A 20,676-nucleotide genomic window follows, 5' to 3' on the forward strand; every position below is an offset into this window, starting at 1 on the left:
AGGAAGTGCACTGTGTGTGTGTGTGTGTGTGTGTGTGTGTGTGTGTGTGTGTGTGTGTGTGTGTGTGTGTGTGTGTGTGTGTGTGTGTGTGTGTGTGTGTATATATACAGATTGAGTAGTTGATGGCTGTGGTGAGTGCTATAACCTCCCCCTCCATCCTCTCTGCAGTCACTGATCCTGTCCCTTGGCTCTGGATTATGGGCAGAGAAAGGGCACACCCTGAGGCTCAATTTGCTGTTGCGCTTCACCGTGGCCCAGCTCTGAAGGTGACCTCAGACATAGCTAACTAGGGCCAGACTGATGCGCTATGTTGAGTGTATCTATCATTTTTATTTACCCATATGTCTGTCATAATTACATCCCCGTCAGATCCTCCTGCAGTTGTCAGAAAGTGGCCATAAGAACATTTTGCAGTCTGTTTTTTGGCCAAACCGGACATGCTTGTATTATTGTGATATCTAAAACACTGCCTCCAACAAGCAGATTCGAAACAACCCTCATGTAACTCTTCCCACCTGCTTTATTTATCTCTTTAGTCAAACCACAGATGCTCCACAGTTGCCATGTGTAACTGACTGTGAATTCCTGAATTGCTTTAAGTAGTTGAAGTTATCTTAGTGAAGTTAAAGAATTACCTTCTGAAAAAACATGAACTCCTGCCTGGATGACAGAGATAAATATGCACATTGTGTGATGACTATGTTATGACCAAGGAAATTAAAGTTCTACCTATGATCACTATTTGTTTTAACTTATTAAAACACCCTGCATTTGCATTTCCCATACGGGGGAGAAAAGAGATTTAAAGGTTCTATAAAGGGAACGAGTCAGTAACTAATCTATTACTTAGTCCACCAAAGTTTTAAAGGCATATATTTGCACAAATTGGGCTGGACTCATTTACATCTTGGTTCAAGAGTCATGGACAAGTTTAAGTAAATAGACCTTAGCGCCATTCCTTACTCCCAGCTTTTGAAATGACGTGAGGAAAAAGTGAATAATCTCAGCCAGGCAAGGCGGTAGAGGTGACAAATCATTCCCATTATATGTGCCAGGGTAGAAGCAAGCCACTGTGTTACAGAGGACACTGGATGTCACATTGTTGGACTAGTGAATACAAGGTCAACATAGAACTACTTGAAGCGCATGTTTGTCACTGTAATTGTTTATTAGACAATAAAATAAAATGTTCTACGTTCATAACATATTGTTACTGTGACAATGAGAAAAATCACATTCACAAAAGAGAGTATGGCGTCTACTCCACTTTACTCATATTATTGCTTTGATTATTGTTTGATCAGGTTTTATGTGTTCATGTAAATGTAGCTATGAACATAACCCTTTATAACAATTTGTGTTCAGCATTAGAGTTGAACTCTGTGCGCAGACTGTAGCCCAGTCTCACCACTGGATGCCTGAGGGGCTGTGGAGAGTGACAAGAGAAGTGAAAGAGTAAAATCAAAGCACAAAAGAAAAGAGAGAGGCACAGATGGGGAAAGAGATGGAAAGAAAGAGACAAGCTGAGGGTAGAGGGAAAGAGAGATGGAGCAGGAACAGTAGACCTTGGCTCTATGTTCTGTGTTGGCTGGGCTCTGCTCTGCTATGTTTGTTTTTGCTCTATTTTTACCGTGCAGTCTGACTCTGGTCACTGATGAATGACTCCATATGTAAGTTACATTTCATCTGACAGAAATCATTCAGGATTTCTGGCTCAGGTGAGAGAGGGGGAGTGTTAAGACACATTTGATCTGTGTGGAGGAAAAGAAAGCGACAGTAATAGTTGTCCTTTTTTTTTTTAGAAAATATCTTCAGTGGTGTTTTCTTTTTAATGAAAATAGTTTTTTTTTAAGATACTCATATGACATTGCTCATCATTAGTTTTATTCTTTTCTTCTGTTACTGTACAGTTCACTTGATTTAAAACAATGTAGATGGATAGATTTAGGAAAAGGTCGTCCTAGATGAACAAATTATCCTTTCTAAGATGCTTATCATGGACACGTTGGTGTGTGAATCTGCCAGGCCACCCAAACATCATCAGGACGCACCACACGAAAGATGTTTTCAGTGGATTATACTATCTACTCTACATATAATCTTAGATTACGCCTTTCCCCCTTTGTTACTCCTTTTCATTACGCATCAAGCTCTTTGTAGTTATCCCTCCTGCTGCTTTCTGTCCTGCTATTAAGTTCAAACTGAGGCCTAAACATGTATAAAATGTTGGATGAGTAATATTACTAACACTGAACTGATTCCCAGTTGGAAGAGCATGGTGTTGGCATTTTGGTGTTTGCATTTAAGATCAAGATTTTTAGCACCGTATCTGGCTTCCTGGACAATTTTATTTTGCAAGGATCAAAGGAAAGTTGTGTCTCTGTATGTGTGGCATGTGTAATCGGTGGCAGGGGCAAAGGATTTTAAATAAGTATGAACTTGGTGCAGTGACTATTCTGGTGCTACAATGGAGTCATGTGTTTGGGGAAGTGTTTTTGGAGCAGGCTAGCCCACATGAGTGAGCGTGTACAATAATCCCCTCTGTCTGCCTCCTTCCCCTTGCTTCCTTTTCTCCTCTTCCTGATTTCTGCCTGCAGCTGCCCCACATCTCCAGATGGTGCACTGTATGTTTGTGTGTGTTTGCACATGTATTTTATCACACTCGGGAAGGAAGTGTTTCCTTAACTGGGGACTATCTTTTAATCATCTTTCTTTAAAATGATTGCATAGGCAGTGAGTGGACACAATAACATGAACAGCTGCTCAATGCATCCCAGTACAGTAGTAACTTCCCCAAAGAAAATTACCAATCAACCATTTACAGTACAGTCATGTAAAATGTCAAGAATTTTACCAATCACTACCCATTTATATGTTGAATAATCCAGCTCTGAATTGTTGTTAGATAGATAGTTGATTTGTCCTTAAGGAGAAAATTCTTTTCCACAGTAGGTGCAAACATAACACAAACAATTAGAATATACAGGTTTATACAGAATCAACTTACTTAATTAATGTTTTCCAACTAAAACAAAATTTTGCGTATGGGGCTGTAAACAACAGAAATTACAGGGTTAATTCAGGTGAGGCTGCAAATATTAATTTCCAACAGTCAATTCTTTTTTCTGAGTAGTCGATCATTTGGTCTGTAAAGTATCAGGAAATTGTGAGAAATGCCAATTACACTCTTCCACATCCCAAGTTGACATATTCATTATGCTTAAAACTTGACCAAAACTCAACAATATCTAGTTTATTATCAAAGAACACTAAGGATACCAACATTTTTGTCTTAAAAAGGATTAATCGAAAAACTCTGGCTGATATTTATTTACTGATGATGATCAACTAACTGATTGACTGGCAAATAATTTCAGCACTAAATCTCTAAAAAAGTTCCCTAATATTTTTCAGCTTAGTGACTATATACTGTTTGCTGGCTATTATGAAAATTGCTGAAGATTGTTATTGCTACGAATATTAACGGCTGAGTTAAATCTGATCAAACATTAAAGAGTTTTACAACTATAAAATGTATTGAAGGATTATATTGTATCATACTGGTGTTTATATGATTTTGTCCCTAACCTAAATGTCTATAATATTAAGGAAGAACATACCAGCCTCTTACATCTTTTCACTGTATTTGTCACTGTTTGTTATCACTGGTCTAAACAAGTTAGTTAGTTAGTTAGTTAGTTAGTTAGTAATTAGTCCAGCATGGTTGAAATGACTGGTCCAGAAAACTCTCCTGAATCCACTGTCACCACCAACAAGTAAGGAATCCCAAAACAACCAATCAGACTGAGCAGAGACTTCTGGGTTGCATTAAGTCAGACATGCTGTGGCCTCACTGGTCTGGTGTATTTCATGTGGACGCTGCTGCTTTGAATCTAGAGTTTCAGCTCATCACACTGATTGAAAACAAATTTCTCTTCACCGTCTTGGTTGCCATGCATCGTCTGGATGAGAGAACCTTGAGACCTGAGTCTTTGCTAGGCAGATCTTCAAGGCTGGGATACTATTTGAAGAGAATTTGCATGTACATTTGCATGTGAGCATCACTTTGCTCTGTTGCGGCACTCTCCAATAGGTTTGGTGGGTTTGAAGAAATACAAAACACTCAATATTTTCTGATTGATTCAAATCTGTTTTCATGGCTTCTCTGCTCTGCTCACTGGGGCTTGTCCTCTAGTCTGACTGACTGGGTGGCAGTATAGTAAAAGGGTATTATATGTAAATCAAAAACACCAGGGCATAGGCTTTTATGGTAAGCAGAGTTCCCTGAAGACTCAATGTCTCTACTCTCCTCGACTCATTGTGGCTTGGCATCTGGACTGTATTAAAGCAGCAGTGCCAAATGTTAGGCGGTGGGGAGCAGTAGGGGGTGGCCAGCAGGGGGTTGAAGGGGAGGCATTGGAGGGCAGCGTTGGGGGTGGAGGGGATTCTGTGAAAGACAGTGGTATGACAGGAGAGACAGACAGAAAGAGGCACAGTTAAGGAAGCAGTTAAAAACACAGCATTACAGAGGAGGCATATGGGTGGCAAGACACATGGGAGTAGTGTAAGGCTGTACCTGGGCCTCTTGGATTACTGACCTGCTGTGAAATGTACATAAAGTAGGAGTTCATAAATCTGTGGCTGAAACTAATGTTGGATTGCCTCAAGCAACTGCAGAACGAGCTGACACATGGAGGCCTTAGAGGAGTGATACAGCCATGATTTCAAGTTGTTTTGAATAAGGTTGTCCCATTTGTTTGCAGTCAGCCCCAGCTGTTGAAGTTTACCCCTCTCGCTTGACTTGGAATGATCCGCATGTGATACGGGGGTCATACCTACCTCCGAGGGATGTCAAAAGAATAGCAATCTGCTGTTTGTCAATACATGAGTCAGACACGTGATATTGGGAGTGGTGGATCAATCCAGTGCACTCAGATGACCATGGTATAATTGATTACCACTGTTCATCACAGTTATGGTAATTTATTGTGACAGACAGCTGGCTAGTTTGAGCTTAGTTATTGTTTGGAAAACCAAGTGGTCACTGTGATCGGGGAGATAAAATTATGTAATTATTAAATATTGTTCAACTCAGTTTGGTTTGAATTTACAATCTCTGATTTGTCTTTCTCTGCTTTATGTGCTCTTTTTCTCGCATCTTATTTGCAGCAGAGAAGAGGATTTTGACCATGAGCTTGGGCTCCATATTGAATGAATAGGGTAATATCAACAAGTCAAAGACTGGATCCCTGCGGCTCCTCTCTCCTTTATCCTCTTCTTTAGACGGAGGCAGCAGATGCTCCTCAGCTCTGGTTTTATTGTTTGTGGCTGGCCAGCCTGGGAGCTGACTTAAAGACAGGGGGGAGGAGATGAGCTTTTAGTGCCCTTTTTTTCTTCTTTTTCCTTCACTCTCTCCTCACAGTTCTCTCTCTATCTGCGTTTGTCTTGAGCCCAGTTGGTGTCTGCTGGATGAGTTAATTCCCTGATTGAGGTTTTGGTCCCTTTAGACAAAAGGCTGCATCTTTCAATAGGCCACATGGCTCAAGTGGGAGGGCTCTGATCTATTCACAGCCATTTTGGGTGCATCTGCACTTCCTATTGAGGCTCAACCCAGAGGCTGATTTACCACCACTCAGCAGCAACAGGAGCAATCTCTCTATCACACAGGTCCTGAGTGCATTTATGAATCCTAAGAGAATACACACACACCTACATGGGCTGAAAGCCACAGGGAGTACACACACACACACACACACACACACACACACACACACACACACACACACACACACACACACACACACACACACACACAGTGAATCTGTACTTCCCAATGCTTCTCATTGTGCCCAGAGGACAATGCAGCCCGCTTTGGCAAAGAGCCAGGCCCTCTCTTCTCCATTAGGTCATGCAGAGAGAGTTGTAGTGGTGATGGATACTTCAGTGTCCCAATCTCCACTTTCCATGGGGAGAGGACTGGAGCTTGGTCTACATCATTGTAGCTGTGCACACACATGTACCCTGGAAAGAGTGAAGGTAGACCCTGGGATTTTGAAATGTTTGAAATTTAGTGTAAAAACAGAATGATTGCGTTTAACTTGAACACAGATGTTCAAATGGTTAACCTCCTCAGCCCCACAAAGCCTTTGGCTGGTCCATCATTACAAGCACATGTTGTTGGAACAAGCGTAGTCTAAACCCACAGAGCTTTATTTAAATTCTAGTCATGGTCTCAAGTTTTCCAAGGATATCAGAAGTATAAAAAAAATGGTAGATTGGATTTGAACGATTCATTTACCAAAAAGAAATGGCTTCAACAAAGTCCTGGAACAAGCTATATAGGGCATAATATGATTGTGATATTTGTACAAATGTATATTTCACTTTGAAGTTACTTGTGGAGGAAGAATAATAGTAACATTAGTACTGTCTCTACACTTACACCTAACTTGCTCATCCTTAGTGAGTCAGACTCAGAAATGTCTTCTGTACGGGGAGTGTAGCCTTGAATTTACTCATTGCTCTTGTCAGTACAGGACAGCGTCCTCCAGAACAAAGTAGAAGAGATTTCTATTGCCTTTTTTGTTTTTGTTATATTTCCACCATTGGTCAGTGCAATGCCATGTGACTGAGTTGGAGTTTCCCCTTGGGTCGTTGCTCTTTCAAAATGAATTGGTGCAAACAAGTTCTATAAGGCAGGCGTTTACAGCTGAATATATAACTATTATATGGTTGGACCGTGCATGGATGCCAATCATGGGCTTAGGGCCAGGGTGGCAAGGTGACTGCTTACAGAATGCAAATAGGATGCGTTGATGTCAGTTGTTTACAGTGGTTCCACAACAGTTTTCAACTACGTCCTCAATGCCACGCATTGACCATACACGTTCCAACCCCATACTAGGTTTGGCCTTCTTAAATTTGTCTTTGTTGATTTTATTGTATTTAAATGTTTTGGAATTTGATTTGTCAATCCATGCCCTCTCATCTATAAAACTTTGACATACATGGCTATAGCTCAGGTGGTTTACCATAAATCACAAGGGTTGGTGGTTCAATCCTCAGCTTTCCCTGTTTACAGTGTCTTCTCCTTGAGCAAGACATTAAACCTTAAATTTCTTCCAATGTGCATCTGTGTAGCTGCTTAATTAATTGTAATAGTATTCTTATAGAGCTGCAAGTAACTATTTCTTTATTCATTAATTTTCTAGACATTTAAAAAAAAAAAAATCAGACAATAGTGAAAATGCCCATCACAATAAAGCTCAAATCACCATTTTCAAATTACTTATTTTGTCTGACTCAAGATATACAATCCACAATCACATACAAAAAGAAAAGCAGCAAATCCTCACATTTACATTGAAAAAAAGAAAGAAAATATTTAAATGATTAATTGAATAATAGAGTAATCAGTGCATTTTTTTTCCAGCTCTAGTAGTACATAATTTATCATGGGTCATCTACTACTTGTCCTCTGTCTGTCACATAATTGTACAGTTAGGTTAATATTGTACAGATAAACCAAACAGAATAATTTAATGTCCACATCTAAAGATACTGTACATAAACATTGGAGGAAATGTAAACTGTCTATGAAAGTGTTTAAAGTTGTAGTTTGCTCAGTTTTAGAAAAAGTTAGGGACTATAACAGCCTCCCCTGTCCCCCTAACTGCTGCTGCTATTGTCATGTCAGTGGCGAGTTAAGCGCATGTTGGGAGCTGCTTGTAGCCCTGACTCATGAGATTTAGTCCTCTGTGACGCTGAAAAGGAATGCAGGGAGTCACCATATCTTTTCTCCACACACTGTTGACATCATAACTTGCTTCCTTTTGGTTCACCTCTTTCTATGTGTGTGTATTAGAGTGTGAGACACACTATTATGGAGAGATGCGAGGAGTGAGGAAGAGGATTGACATTAGTGAGAAGCAGAGGGAATATTTCAGTTTGAAGTTCATTGACCCTGTATGTGTCACTCGGTCATTCACTTCCTGCCAGATCATAGTCAGTGGTGTTTCAGCACTGACTGGCTGCTCTGTTTACGCAGTGTATGTATATGAGTGTGAGTGTGTGCCAGTCTTGGGAGGTCCATTAGGAAGAAAATGTAGTGTCTGTAGCACAGACTAAGAGCATAACACTCAAGGCTTTCACACATCTCTAAGTGATATCATAAACACTACAACAACTGGCCATATAAAGGCAAAATATTTCTTTTTCTCTCTCCACTAATTGGCACTGTAGACTTACTATTGCTCCTCCTCTTCCTTCGTCCTCTCTGGGTGGACCTTTCGCTCTTTGTGGGTGGATGAGGAAGATAGAGTACGAGCTGGGAGAAAGGAGAGAGCGAGTAAGACCCTGTTTGGCTTAATTCACTCTGTCAGTGATTGTCAAACAAATCCCTCTCTCACTGTCATTTCAGCTTCAGTTATAATGAAGTTAGAAGAGTGCTTCTTTTATGCAGCTGTTTTTTTTTTTCTCCTTCTCCTTATTTGGCAGTGGGGTATGTGTGCACGATTGCTCTTTTAAAATTGTGCCCGTCCGAATTATAGCATATACAATGGGCCATAACTTTGTTGTGGTCATACCATGGCTCAGTGAGATATTGACCCCCAGACAACTGTGTTTGATAGTTCCCTTGCCGCAGAGGATTGAAAATCAGTGCAGCAGGCTGGACATGAATATGTGTGGTCTAAGAGAAAAATGAACGAGGAGAAAAAAACTAAACCCTATTTCTCAATATGTGGTGTTAATTGTACTCAATTCAATTTTTGTTGTGTTGGTAAAGCAGCTGAGTAAAATTTCTTACATCTATTTTCCTGATGAGTGTACAGTGGAATTAATTTACTGAAAGCCTATTCTCTCTGACTGGATAATTAGGGGTTAGGTGGGATGAAGTTAACAGGGATGAGTGGTGCCTCTTTTAAAAACGTCTGGTTTAAGGAGCTTGTTAGCTGTTAATGCCTCCTCCTGTCCACAGGAGCTAAAGGGCCCCTCTCTACCCTCAGCTGTAGTGCTGTGCTCTAGCGTCTCCCATCCGCCCCCAATAAGCAAGTAAAGTGCCAGGCTAAGCCTCCGCAGAGCAGACAACCCTGGGTCTTATCTGTGGAATGCTGGGCATCCTCACAGAGGATCTCCTCTGCACGCAGGAAGCTGTATTATCTCAAAGCCTCCGTCTCCTTTGATTGTCCCCTGGGACCTCCCTCTTTTCTGTCTCACTTTTAGATGTTTACCTTTCTCACTCTCTGCCTCTCTCTCTGCCTTCCTCTCATTTTCTTTGTTCGATTTTCTCTCTGTCACTACCTTTTTTATTTCAGCTTTTTTTTTTCTCTCTGCACAGCCACACAAATTGAGATGAAATGCTTTATGTTGTACACACAGATACTGTAGCTTTGTGTTGTGCTCTTTTGAAACTAGTTGAGAGAGCAGCTCAGGAGTTAAAGGGACGGATTTAAACCAGACAGAGCCCATGATGGAGGATAATGATGATGCTGTCTTTTGTGGTCTCTGCAGTTTTGCATGCCTTGGCATTTTACTGGCTTGCATGTTTTTGGGACTGTGGTCAGCTAGCTTGGCAAAAGTACAAGCTCATGAGTCTCAAGTTGCTCTATTTTTCCTCTAATTCTCTCCTCTGACCTAAATGATTCCAAAGTTGGCTTTGTCAAGATATCCCTGTTGTTCAGTTTTGTATTCGATTCATTTATAGCATGTAGTTAACTTTGGATGTTTTAAACAATAATTTACTGTCAATCCCTTTAATGAGTAATTAGAAACAGAAACTTATAAAGATTGATAAGGCTCGTGCATCATAGGAAAGGGAAACAGTATCTGAAACAGGCTTGGACAATGCAAAAGGATCAATTAAGGCCAATCCATATATAGTGGGTAGATAGACGCAACCAGTTACTAGCAGCACTATGTGGTTTTGTGTGGTATCTGTTGTTGGTTAAGTTAGGAGCTTATTCCTTTGGAAGATAGAAACTGTTGGTTGAGAGTGTGTAGGATTATTATTTAATTGTCAAAAATTCCTGTGGTTAAACTGTAGAGGAAGACACAAAACATTATCTTTGCCACCAACACTCAACTTCATATTTTTTCACATGACTGAAATGAGCTGTCCTCTTATCTGAGCTAAAAGGTCAATTTGTAAAATGGTTTTTGATAACTACACAGAACATATGCGTACAATAGGTTATATCAGTCACTGGAAAGTTTGAGTGAAAATAAACCTTGTAATGGAGAAATGGAGAACTTGATTTCATAATGCATGCAAACGTCTGCGAGACCCTCTTTTCCCTGGGCCTGCTTATTTTGGGCATATCTCAGACTATAACAATTCTTATTTTTCAGGTTGAGAAAATAAACTGTCTCTGCTTGAATGATAAAAGTGATAAACTGTAGGCTTACAGGACTCGACCCTGGATCAGGTTACCAAAGCAGTGCAGTCTGCCTGCCACACAGTGATTTAAACCAGGTTCCTGTTTCCCAAGGGGGGCTTACAGTTTACACAGCATGCATTACTGATGCAAAGCCACACTACATGATCCATCATTAGAACAAACTTTACCCAGCTGCTGCACATGCAACTATAGATCACTATTCTGCATTAATTTTTGTTACACAGAGCATTAACCTGGATCATATTCCTTTGGCTGTGGTCCAGTTTGATGTTAGACTGAATCAGAACTGAAATACCTCAGCACTACTTCAAAGAGTTGACTTGAAACCGATCAGAGGTGTTGGCCAGGCTTTCTGTTTAACAGTGATGACGTAAAACTGTCATCATATCAGTCTGGCAAAGTAACCACAGCAACCGACACTGTCAGTAATTTTGGTGTGGGGTAAAGTGAACTTGCAGTTATACAAAGAAGTATGGTTGTACAATAATTTGAGTGAAAATTACAGAGCAGTTGGTTTTGTACAGACACTAACTACTGCACAGTAGATTGTGGTGTGGAAAGCTGTTACACTTTGTTTCTGCAGATATCTATATACAGAATACCTATATGGTTATAAATCAGTATTTTTTAAGTATAGTTTTCTTTGTGCCAAGAACACGAGACCATTTAGCATTTAGCAGATTTTATTGATTAATGCACTATAAACCAAAATGAAGGTGGAGTGATTGATTTGAATGACTTAACTATCAGATATGCATGGCGCATTGCCCATCTCTCCTTTTAAACAGTGTCATAGTTACATCACAGAGGCTTAAACAATTGGTGCCCGACCTTGATGACTCCGGTGCGTTTTATGACATGAATGCCAGCCTTGTGATTCATCAGTACGACGTTCGTCCTTTAGTTTATTATAATTTAGTTCATAAAGGAGTCTGGTACATCCTCAAGGCAGCTTCACATCAGGGAGGAAAACAGTGATATCCATAGTAAGGACTGAACAAACCTCTACTTTGTTCTCAGTTAATGGTCTGCTCAGGGCTCTGTGATGTTTTAAGACCTTTTGCATTGGGACTTTGCCAGGAAGAGAAAATTGAATTATTCTTGGATGGAGAGATGAGTTGTTGTGGTGAGGAGTTGCTAAACACTTTATCCTGCTGCTGAGATCCACGTCATACATCACTGTAGGTGTCTTGTGTGAGAGTGAATAGTGTGCAGTCATTAGACTATTTGTGGTTTACCCTAAGTGTTCTCTGTTTTTTTGTCTTGGTTGCTATCATTGAGCGGAAGGGTTCAATTTCTTTGCAGCATCTGCAGCTGCAATGTACGGTAAAGTATCAGTGGCAAAGTTATGTACATGATGTGATAACAATGTGCTGTGGTTTTATGAAATACCAGTCATCGCACATGTCTGGAACCTGTACACAGGCTCATGTACATTCTAGAGCAATAGGAACACAACTCTTTATTTATTTTTTTGTAAATGGAAGTACAGTTTAATTTCATTTGACCTACTCTGATGACAGAAGTGTATTTTTAGGAAAACCACAAACTGGAAATAGGCTGTATTAACTCAATTTAACCACTGGCTTTCTCTCAGTCAAATACCAAATATTAAAATATAGCAAACAATTTCTGTTCTGGCATCAGCTGAGAAAAGTGTTGTTTTAGAAGGTTAGCTTTCCCTGTTTATTGAACTAAAGATCAAGATGTTTAGGTATTACTTTAAGCATATTATGGATGAGATAAGACGTGGCGGTAGACAGACAATTTAGGCCCTGACTCAGGTATCTTGAGTGATTATTCTCCTTTTTGTTATATTGCAGGTACTGCTATAATAGTGTTTCTTTCCAACTAGTTTTGCCCATGTAATAATTTTGTTTGATTTGTCAGCCACAGGGATGGACAGCGCTTGCATTATAACCTTTAAAATGATAAGCAGTGTCCCAGAAGTTTAAAACACCTCTGGCTCATGTTTTTCTTTTGTCTAATCTCTGAGTCCGTTCTGGAATCAAAGTAGGCCTCTAGACATCCCTTGATGCATGGCGCTTTTTAAGAATTAAGTGAAGGCCTAGAATGTTAAAAAATGTTTCACTACACACTTGTCTTCACCGTTCCACAACATGAAGTGCTGCTGAAGTGATTTTTCCCCTTACAGCCTATGATTTCTCACTTGATTTCTCTTCTGATAGTTCAGAATCATTTCACTGGTGACTGCTAAACTTTTCTTATCCAAAAGAATATTTAATTGCCAGAGAGTTTTAACATCTTTTTTTTATGAACCGCTGATTACAGGGGAAGAGGCTTATGCAATACATAACTTGATAGGACATCGGCCTCAAAGATGATCTGTTGCTTATTTATAAGGCCTGTCTCCGATCAAACTGTTACATTTGCTTGCCTAAGCCTCTTTTCTAGGGTAATCAGAGACACATCTCTGTAGCAGAGTTGCATTATGTGCAGGCTCTAAAATGCTGAGGGTCAGATACCAAGGATGAGCTTCCCATGTGGTTTTAGGCTTTGTTTGAAACTATTTTGTTTGAATTTTAAAATGGTTGCTCAGAGCTGCAATGACGCCTTGTTTAGGTTTTTAGAAAGCTCTAATTCTGTATATTGGAAACCATTCACCATCTAGGCTGTCTTATTGTGTTTCTACTGGCAATACACCAGTGCTGAATGTTTATTAGAATAGGATAGATAATCGTTGGCATGACAATCAGCCCTCTCCCTTTCATCCCAGATGTTTTAACTATAAACTGACTTGTGTTTCCCTTTATTATGTTCCTGTGTGAATATTCAAATTTCTCAGACTGATAATGGTTATCGGTGTTCGTTATAAAAGTGAAAGTAAACTGTCATGGATTGATCAACCTGTCATTTTCAGGTGCTGCGTGGTGAGAGGGAAGCAGTGGGTGCGGCATGCTGAGGCCACTCCCCCGGGCTCAGGATGAGTGTCAGAGATGGCGCTGCCACCATGGCAACGAATGCAGGTGGAGGAGGAGGGGGAGGTGGACCAGCTAACCCTAACGATCATGATGGCCGCTCATACATGCTCCAGATCTACCCACGGCTGGCCTGCCAGCCCTCCACCTGCTGCAACCTAAGGTGAGTGTTCCACAATGTTACTGCTACTAATGTTAAATTAGTATCAACAGTTTATTTTTTAGCTATGATGTTGTTGAAAAGATCAGAGGACTTTATATGAAACTCTACATTTTTATGTAGCGTTCCAAATTTATTAAATAAAGGAACTGTTGTAAGTCAGTCAGTTAGTAATTATTTTTATCTACTCTTCAGAGTGCAGAAGGATGCAACAGCTGCTTCTGTAATCTCGGACGCTGCCACGGCACTGGGGCTGGACCCCGGCCGCCTGTATGTGCTGGCAGAGGTGAAGGAATCTGGTGGGGAAGAGTGGGTGCTAGAGGCGGGAGACCTGCCGGTACAGAGGTTTCTGCTGTGGCCTCGGAAAGCCCAGGAGCAACACCCTCAGAGCCTTGGCTTTTACTTCTTACTACAGGTACAGTTGACAGCACTCATTTCACTTTGCTGTCAGACATGGTGGATGTGGACCACAAAGAGAAGTCCTACCACAGTCTGACGATTGCATTCTGCTTCCTCCTGCTCTCTCTTCCTCTTTGTTGCCATTTCAGTGAGAAACAAAAAGAAGTAGTCAACCTAGGTAACATAAACTAACAAAAAATTTAACTAAATTTGCTACATGCAAAATGTTTCCCAATGTCTTTTCAACCTTCTTAGCACAATATATAACAGGAGCATTTGTAAGATCGGTATCATTTGGGCTTGTCCCAGAATATTACAACTATCTCAGAAAGACTGTGTGTGCAATTAACTGTTTCACAATCTTTTTTCCTTTCCGTTCCCTGATCCAGGAGAGGAACCATGATGGCTCTATCCATTATGTCCACCTCCCGTCTGTATACACAGAGCAGGAGGCACAGCGGCTAGCTGCCAGAGGCTTCCTTCCACCTCCGCAGGATGACTTTGCAGACCTCTGCAACCTCCCCGTCCTCAATGAGGACAGGATATTAAATAACCTGCGCACACGCTTTTACAAGAAAAAGATCTACACCTATGCAGGCAGCATTCTCATCGCCATTAACCCCTTCAAGTTCCTGCCCATCTACAACCCAAAGTATGTTAAGATGTACGAGAACCACCAGCTGGGCAAACTGGAGCCTCATATTTTTGCTATCGCAGATGTGGCCTACTATGCCATGCTCAGGAAGAGGGTCAACCAGTGCATTGTCATCTCTGGGGAAAGTGGATCAGGCAAGACCCAGAGTACCAACTTCCTGATCCACTGTCTGACTGCGCTCAGCCAGAAGGGCTATGCCAGCGGGGTGGAAAGGACCATACTGGGGGCTGGACCAGTCCTGGAGGTAAGATGCTAATAATGTGACAGTAGGGTTGGAAAAAAAATGTTCTGTGTCTACACCACCGATCATTTTGGCTCACTATTAGCCCATCTTGAGGTATTTGGCTGGACTGCAACAGCTGGGCCAGACCTATAACTGAGAATGTCACTGACTGACTGACTGACTGACTGACTGATGAAGTTTTGGTCGGCAGGCCGACTGTCAGCTTCCCCCTTGGCCTTTGCTCTTTCAAAATGATTTGGCATGAACAGTCTCTATTACGTCAACAGGAGGGTGTTTACAGGCAGTGTTGCTAACTTAACTTTTTGGACAAAACTTTGTTACTTTCCGTTGAAGAGAGTTGTTAGTATTGCCACGCAAAGTAGAGCTTTACCTCTGCAGGCACCCCTCTCTGTTCTGACCACTCAGCAGCTGAATGAGTGTCTTACTTTCTCTCTGTGTGATCATTTTAAAAGTAAATATAACAGAAAAACATGTAAATGAGAACAGCTTTATTGGAATCTAGCTGTTTTAAAATACTGTATATGTGAGCACACAGAGAGTAGGAGAGAAGCACTCGGATAAAGGGATGAAACTGGCCGTCACTAGGCAGAATGCAAATACAATGTAATGATGTAATGAATATGCTAATTAGTGTATTACAATATTGAACAACATTTATCAACTTCTTGAGCAGAAATTAGCTACTTGAAATATGTTGTTTACAGAAGCGCCACAACAGTTTTCAACTATGTCTTCAATTTTGTGCTGAGGCGTCAGCATTTTCTGAAATGCATTTTGAATCAATCAAAAGGCATTGTTATTTTGATGAAGTCATATCCAATAATGACAGTGCTTCCTCAAAAGTGACTCATTATGTTGCCATGCCATGCAAAAGCACACACACACACACACACACACACACACACACACACACACACACACACACACACACACACACACACACACATACACACACACACTGGCATAGGTGGCAAAATACACTGAGTTCTTTATATTCTGTGATTATTTTAGGGGACAGTAATTATAAAACATTATATGAAAGTATCAGATCCCATTCAGTACTGAGCAAATGTGGCTGTTACTCAATTGCACTTTCGTACATGGGCTGAACTGACGGGGGATATGGTAGTCTGTATTCAGTGTAAAAGACTATAATACAAAGACTATGGTTTACCCAGAAAGAAGAAATGAAAAAGAGGATGGGAAGTTGCGCCATTAACCCTTTCATGTGGCCCCTTGCCTTTGAAAATGCTGTGGGAATCTAGAAACGATAGAGCTGTTTTTTGGTTCCCTCTATGTACTTTTGAACAAATACTGATGTTTCTGATTGTGTACTTGTAATGCAAGTGCTAATCTTGGTCTCTTTTTCTAAGTGATTGTGAAACACCATTTTCTGGGTTAGAAAATTTTCACCATTTTCATCAAAATATGAACAACTTGGATTTCATTTGGCTGTTGTTGACCAGGCGCTGGTATTTCTTTGCTGCTGTTTCGATCAGGTGACTGTGCTCCTCTTCCTGCTTTCGCCTCTGAGAAATTAAATGCTTGTACTGACTTGCTTTCTGCAACCACTGAAACGACAGAATAAAACAAAGCTACTGCCAAACTGAAACTGAAAAGTTTCTGTAAGTTACAAATAGCTAGTGGAAAAATATCTATCAGTACATTATAAAAACACATTTTTCATTTGCATTATTTTCCTCTCACTGCAGTGGGGAATAATTTTATATTACATTATAAATAATTTTATAAGGCCAGACCCACAGTCTGTTCATCTGAGCCATAGGGACTGTTGACTTTGCTTGGTTGTCTGACTAACCAGAGTGAGTTATTATCTGAATGATACGCAGGAAATGCCAGTGCTAAACAGATGAAATTAATTAATTGTATTATCTATAAAATGTCAGAAAATGGTGAAAAGTACTGGTTATAATTCCCACAGCTCAAAGAGATGTATTCAAATAGCTTATTTTAACCAAAAATCCAAAATGCTCAGCTTACTATCACATACATGTGACAAAGAAGACCAGCAAATCTTCACATTTCAGAAGCTGGATGCAGAGGACATGACTGAAAATGATTATTCGACATCAACTATAAAAAAAATAATAGTGCATAACTTTGTATGCTAACATGCATTTGGAAACAGATATTGTGTGGGATGTTACCAGTGAGTGAAGGCATCTGTCTGTCAGGCCACTGAGGGTGTCTTTATGCTGCAGACAGTTAAATGGCCAGGGCTCATTGCAAACTACAGCTCTCTGTGTTTGGTGACAAAAGAGGCACATACAAATATGTGCAGGCATGTAGACATCTGTTAGCTTTTACATTGTTTAACAAGAAATGGTTGCATTATTACACAGTATTGTTTTTGCTTGAGTTTAATCCTTGAGCTACGTGGCAAAGAACAGACTTGACTTCGTTTTATTTATTTTTTTATCCCTGTAATGAGAAACGGGGTCTCTTCCACTTTCACATATGGAAGAATTTACCTCTGGTCAGACCTCAAGCAGGGTTATTATTGTGAAGTCATTTTCAGCATTCACATCTCTCCCACTCTCTTGTCACTCCATTGTGAGTGTTGTCTCACATTGTACTCTGCAGGACTCCATCACTGGAGATTTAACTCAATTTATTATGCATGTCTTCAACACCATGGAGTATTAGACCACCCTGCAGGTTCTGCCTCTGCAAAGTTAAGCATAATGTTTTGTGGGTGTGGTGCACTAGGTGGCATGAAAGTGTGTGACCCCAGGCCATGTTATAATTTAGAGTGCTTCCTGTGAGCGATATAATCTGGATTTATGTTTGTTATTTGAGATAATATAGAGTGACTTGAGATAGAAAAAGATAAAATGAAGTTCTTCCTGAGTGCCTCTATCTCTGAAAAATCACCTGATGTACTTAGTTTCAGTGTAATAGCCTTCCTTGGAGTGGGGAACTAACTACTCTCAGGCTAATCTGGAAGTAAATCTCTACATATTTTTCTGTTTTATTTCAAAGTAGTGTGGCTAAAAATAGCCTTTTAGCCAGAAAAGCCCTATGTGGAATGTGGTTTATTCAAAGTACAAAACAGTGCTGAAAAGTAAAAACCTCCTGATCTGTAAAAGTTCAGTGGAGCACACAATACTTGGGAACAGAAAAACACGAAACAGAAGTTTGATGAGAATTGGCCACAAGCAGTTGGCTTGAGTATTAAGGACAAGAACACAGGGTTGGCAACTACAGTAGGTTTTCAGCCATGGTGTATCCATCCATCATCTGTCATATCCCTATCAACTCCACTCCCTCTGACTCAGTACTGGAGCTTTCACTCACAGAACTGCTGCGCCTTTTAAGATGCATGTGAATAAGCAGCATCTGAAAGCGTCGGCCCCTTGATGTGTGTCAGTCTGTCAGAGTCTTTGGTTCCAGATGGCTGATGGAGGGAAGAAGGAGGAGGTGATGGAGAGATTTTCCCCTCCATCAGCAGAGTTCTGGTCCCTTTGGCAGACGCACTGCCACTCTGCTGTTCGCTCCCAGAATGCAGTGTGCATGTTAGCCTAGTCCAGAGCTGTGGTTGCAGGGGCAGACAGGGCGACGGGTTTGGTCTTTGCTGGCCTGGTCAGTGGAGGAAGTGGAGACGGGATTTCATGTGTGACCAGTCTGTCCATCATCCTAGCTGTTGAACAGTTGTACATTTCCTGTTGAAGCATTATAGCATCCATTATCCATTATAGGGGAAGGTTTCAGCATGAAGGCTGTTGCTTTTAACGTTTTTTTATGTGCCAAGAGACTGTCCTACTTAGTTATGTGAAAAGACTCTTGACAACACCCGGCAGTTTTTGCAGCACGCTCATAAGATGGCTGACATGAAACAAAAGTTGCTTTACAGAGGAAGCAATAAAAAGAAATTGTCTTTCCTGCAGCTTCTCTTCACACAAATAGTCTACCTCTGGTGGTTCCTGCCTGACAACTTCCAGCCAAGGCATTATAAAATGAGTGTAGAATTCTATTTTTAGGCAGGTTTACTAAAATGGAGGAATTTCACTTTGACCGAGGGGTTTTATTTGATTCTTTTTTTTGTCTTGCAAGCTGATCAGGTTACAGTGGTGGAAAATGCAAAGCGTGTGTGAGCGTGAGTGTGCGTGTGTGTGTGTGTGTTCAAGCTATAGGGGAGGTCTCCAGGCCCGGGTCACATTTTGAGGAGATGAGATCATTGTTTGTGGTGCTGGCTGTGGGCTGTGTTGCTGGCAGATTGAATGGCCCCAACCTGAAACCATATTGGAAAGCCTCTGTCCTACTTTAATGCATTGTACCATTTTTTAAAATTCTATATTCTATTCTATTCTGTTCTATTGATTCCCCTCCTTTGTTGGTAAAAGAGATTGTACTTAATACCTTCTGCAGTTTGAACAAATAGGGTTTCTACCTGCAGAGCAGTTCACCAGCTCTAAATGAGTATTTCACTTGTGAACTGGTCCAACTGGTTTGATCCTCTGTTACGTGGCACTTTTGGTGTCTCTGTTTTCTTATGCCAGGCTTTGAAGACTATTTATTCTTAGTCTCAGCAAGGCCCTCCTCAGTGGCAGAAAGGTCGCTGACAAATGGCAGGAAATATATTGGAGTTATGTGTCAATAGTGAAGAAATATGGATCTAGTTTTTCTAATCCCATTGTATTTATTTAAGAAAACTGTTAAACAGATGTTTCCTTGATGTGTGTTCTAACAATAGGTTTGAAATATACTCGATTTTATAATTCATGTAATGCTTCATCCATGCTCTTAAAACTAAAATCTGGCAAATTTAAAGCTTTGTAATTGCGTGGGTGAAGAAGAGAGAGAAAACTGCAGTATCACAAGCCTAAAAAAAGAAAAATTCTGCTGTAGTCATTGAAATGGATGAAAACAAATCCTGTGTGGCCTGACTACATTATTGTATATTGTATTTGGGAAGATATGAAAGCAGCCATATAAAAGATTAGAAGATAGAGTCTATACATTTTTTGGTCTTTCACAGCAACGTCTTTCACTTCATCATCAGAACTTACTTTGGATAAAAGCTTGATTTAGTTATTCAGGGCAGTATGAGTTATTTCTAACATGAAAGGAAGTTGTTTTGGCCAGACATCTCTGACCACACCTTGCTCATAAACAGTAAAAACCTTTGATGTCAGGTATGTTGTAAGTCTTTTTTTCTCTCTCCTGTTGGGTTCTTTAAAATATTAATTCAAATGTTCAGTCACTTATAGATAATATAAGGCATTGTTACTAAAGCTTAACCTGCTAGTTGTTACACATTCCTGTTAAACCTCTCTTGCTAAGTTCCCAGTCTCCTCGTTTTCACTCCGTCTCACTGCTTCAGACAGGAAGTGCCTATCATCCGGAACCCTCTTTAACAGGAAGCAGCTACGACACGGGAAGTAGCAGCAGTAGTTCTCGCTGCCTCTAGCTCAGAGCCTTCAGGGGTGTGGATAGACCAAAGAATTGTATTGTTATACAGGAAGTTCAGAGGAGTAGCTGGCCATTCTGTCTGCTGATCCATTGTTTATCTCTTAGTTATGGGTTGCACCTTTTTATTCCTCAGCTATATTTGGTCAGGCTCGGTGGCATTGTGTGCGAGTCTGGGAAAAGCTGGCATTACACACACACACACACACACACACACACACACACACACACACACACACACACACACACACACACACACACACACACACACACACACACACACACACACACACACAAAAGTCCTTACTGTAATCACATCATACAGTATCATATTGAAGAGTTGGACATGCTTTTCCCTACCAGACCAAATACAGCTTACTTGTAGCAGTATGCTGCAGGCCACTTCAGGGTCTATTCATGGTACTGTGACCACACCACAAGCTGGAGTTTGA

The 20,676-nt window shown here is 40.6% G+C and overlaps 1 protein-coding gene across 9 annotated transcripts in view; it reads left to right on the top strand.

Annotated features, from left to right (window-relative positions):
- Positions 1-20,676, top strand: part of LOC130170622 (unconventional myosin-IXb) — a 56,725-nt gene that overhangs the window by 6,359 nt on the left and 29,690 nt on the right. For all 9 annotated transcript variants that reach the window (XR_008828020.1, XR_008828021.1, XM_056378101.1 and 6 more), the window contains exons 2-4: positions 13,279-13,499; positions 13,692-13,911; positions 14,285-14,794. Coding sequence is in view for 7 of the 9 variants with exons in the window: in XM_056378101.1 (XP_056234076.1) it covers positions 13,342-13,499; positions 13,692-13,911; positions 14,285-14,794 (888 nt within the window). In the remaining 2 variants the exon portion in view is untranslated. The remainder of the gene's footprint in view (positions 1-13,278; positions 13,500-13,691; positions 13,912-14,284; positions 14,795-20,676) is intronic.

This window comes from Seriola aureovittata, chromosome 6, assembly GCF_021018895.1.
Source record: "Seriola aureovittata isolate HTS-2021-v1 ecotype China chromosome 6, ASM2101889v1, whole genome shotgun sequence".
NCBI lineage: Eukaryota > Metazoa > Chordata > Actinopteri > Carangiformes > Carangidae > Seriola > Seriola aureovittata.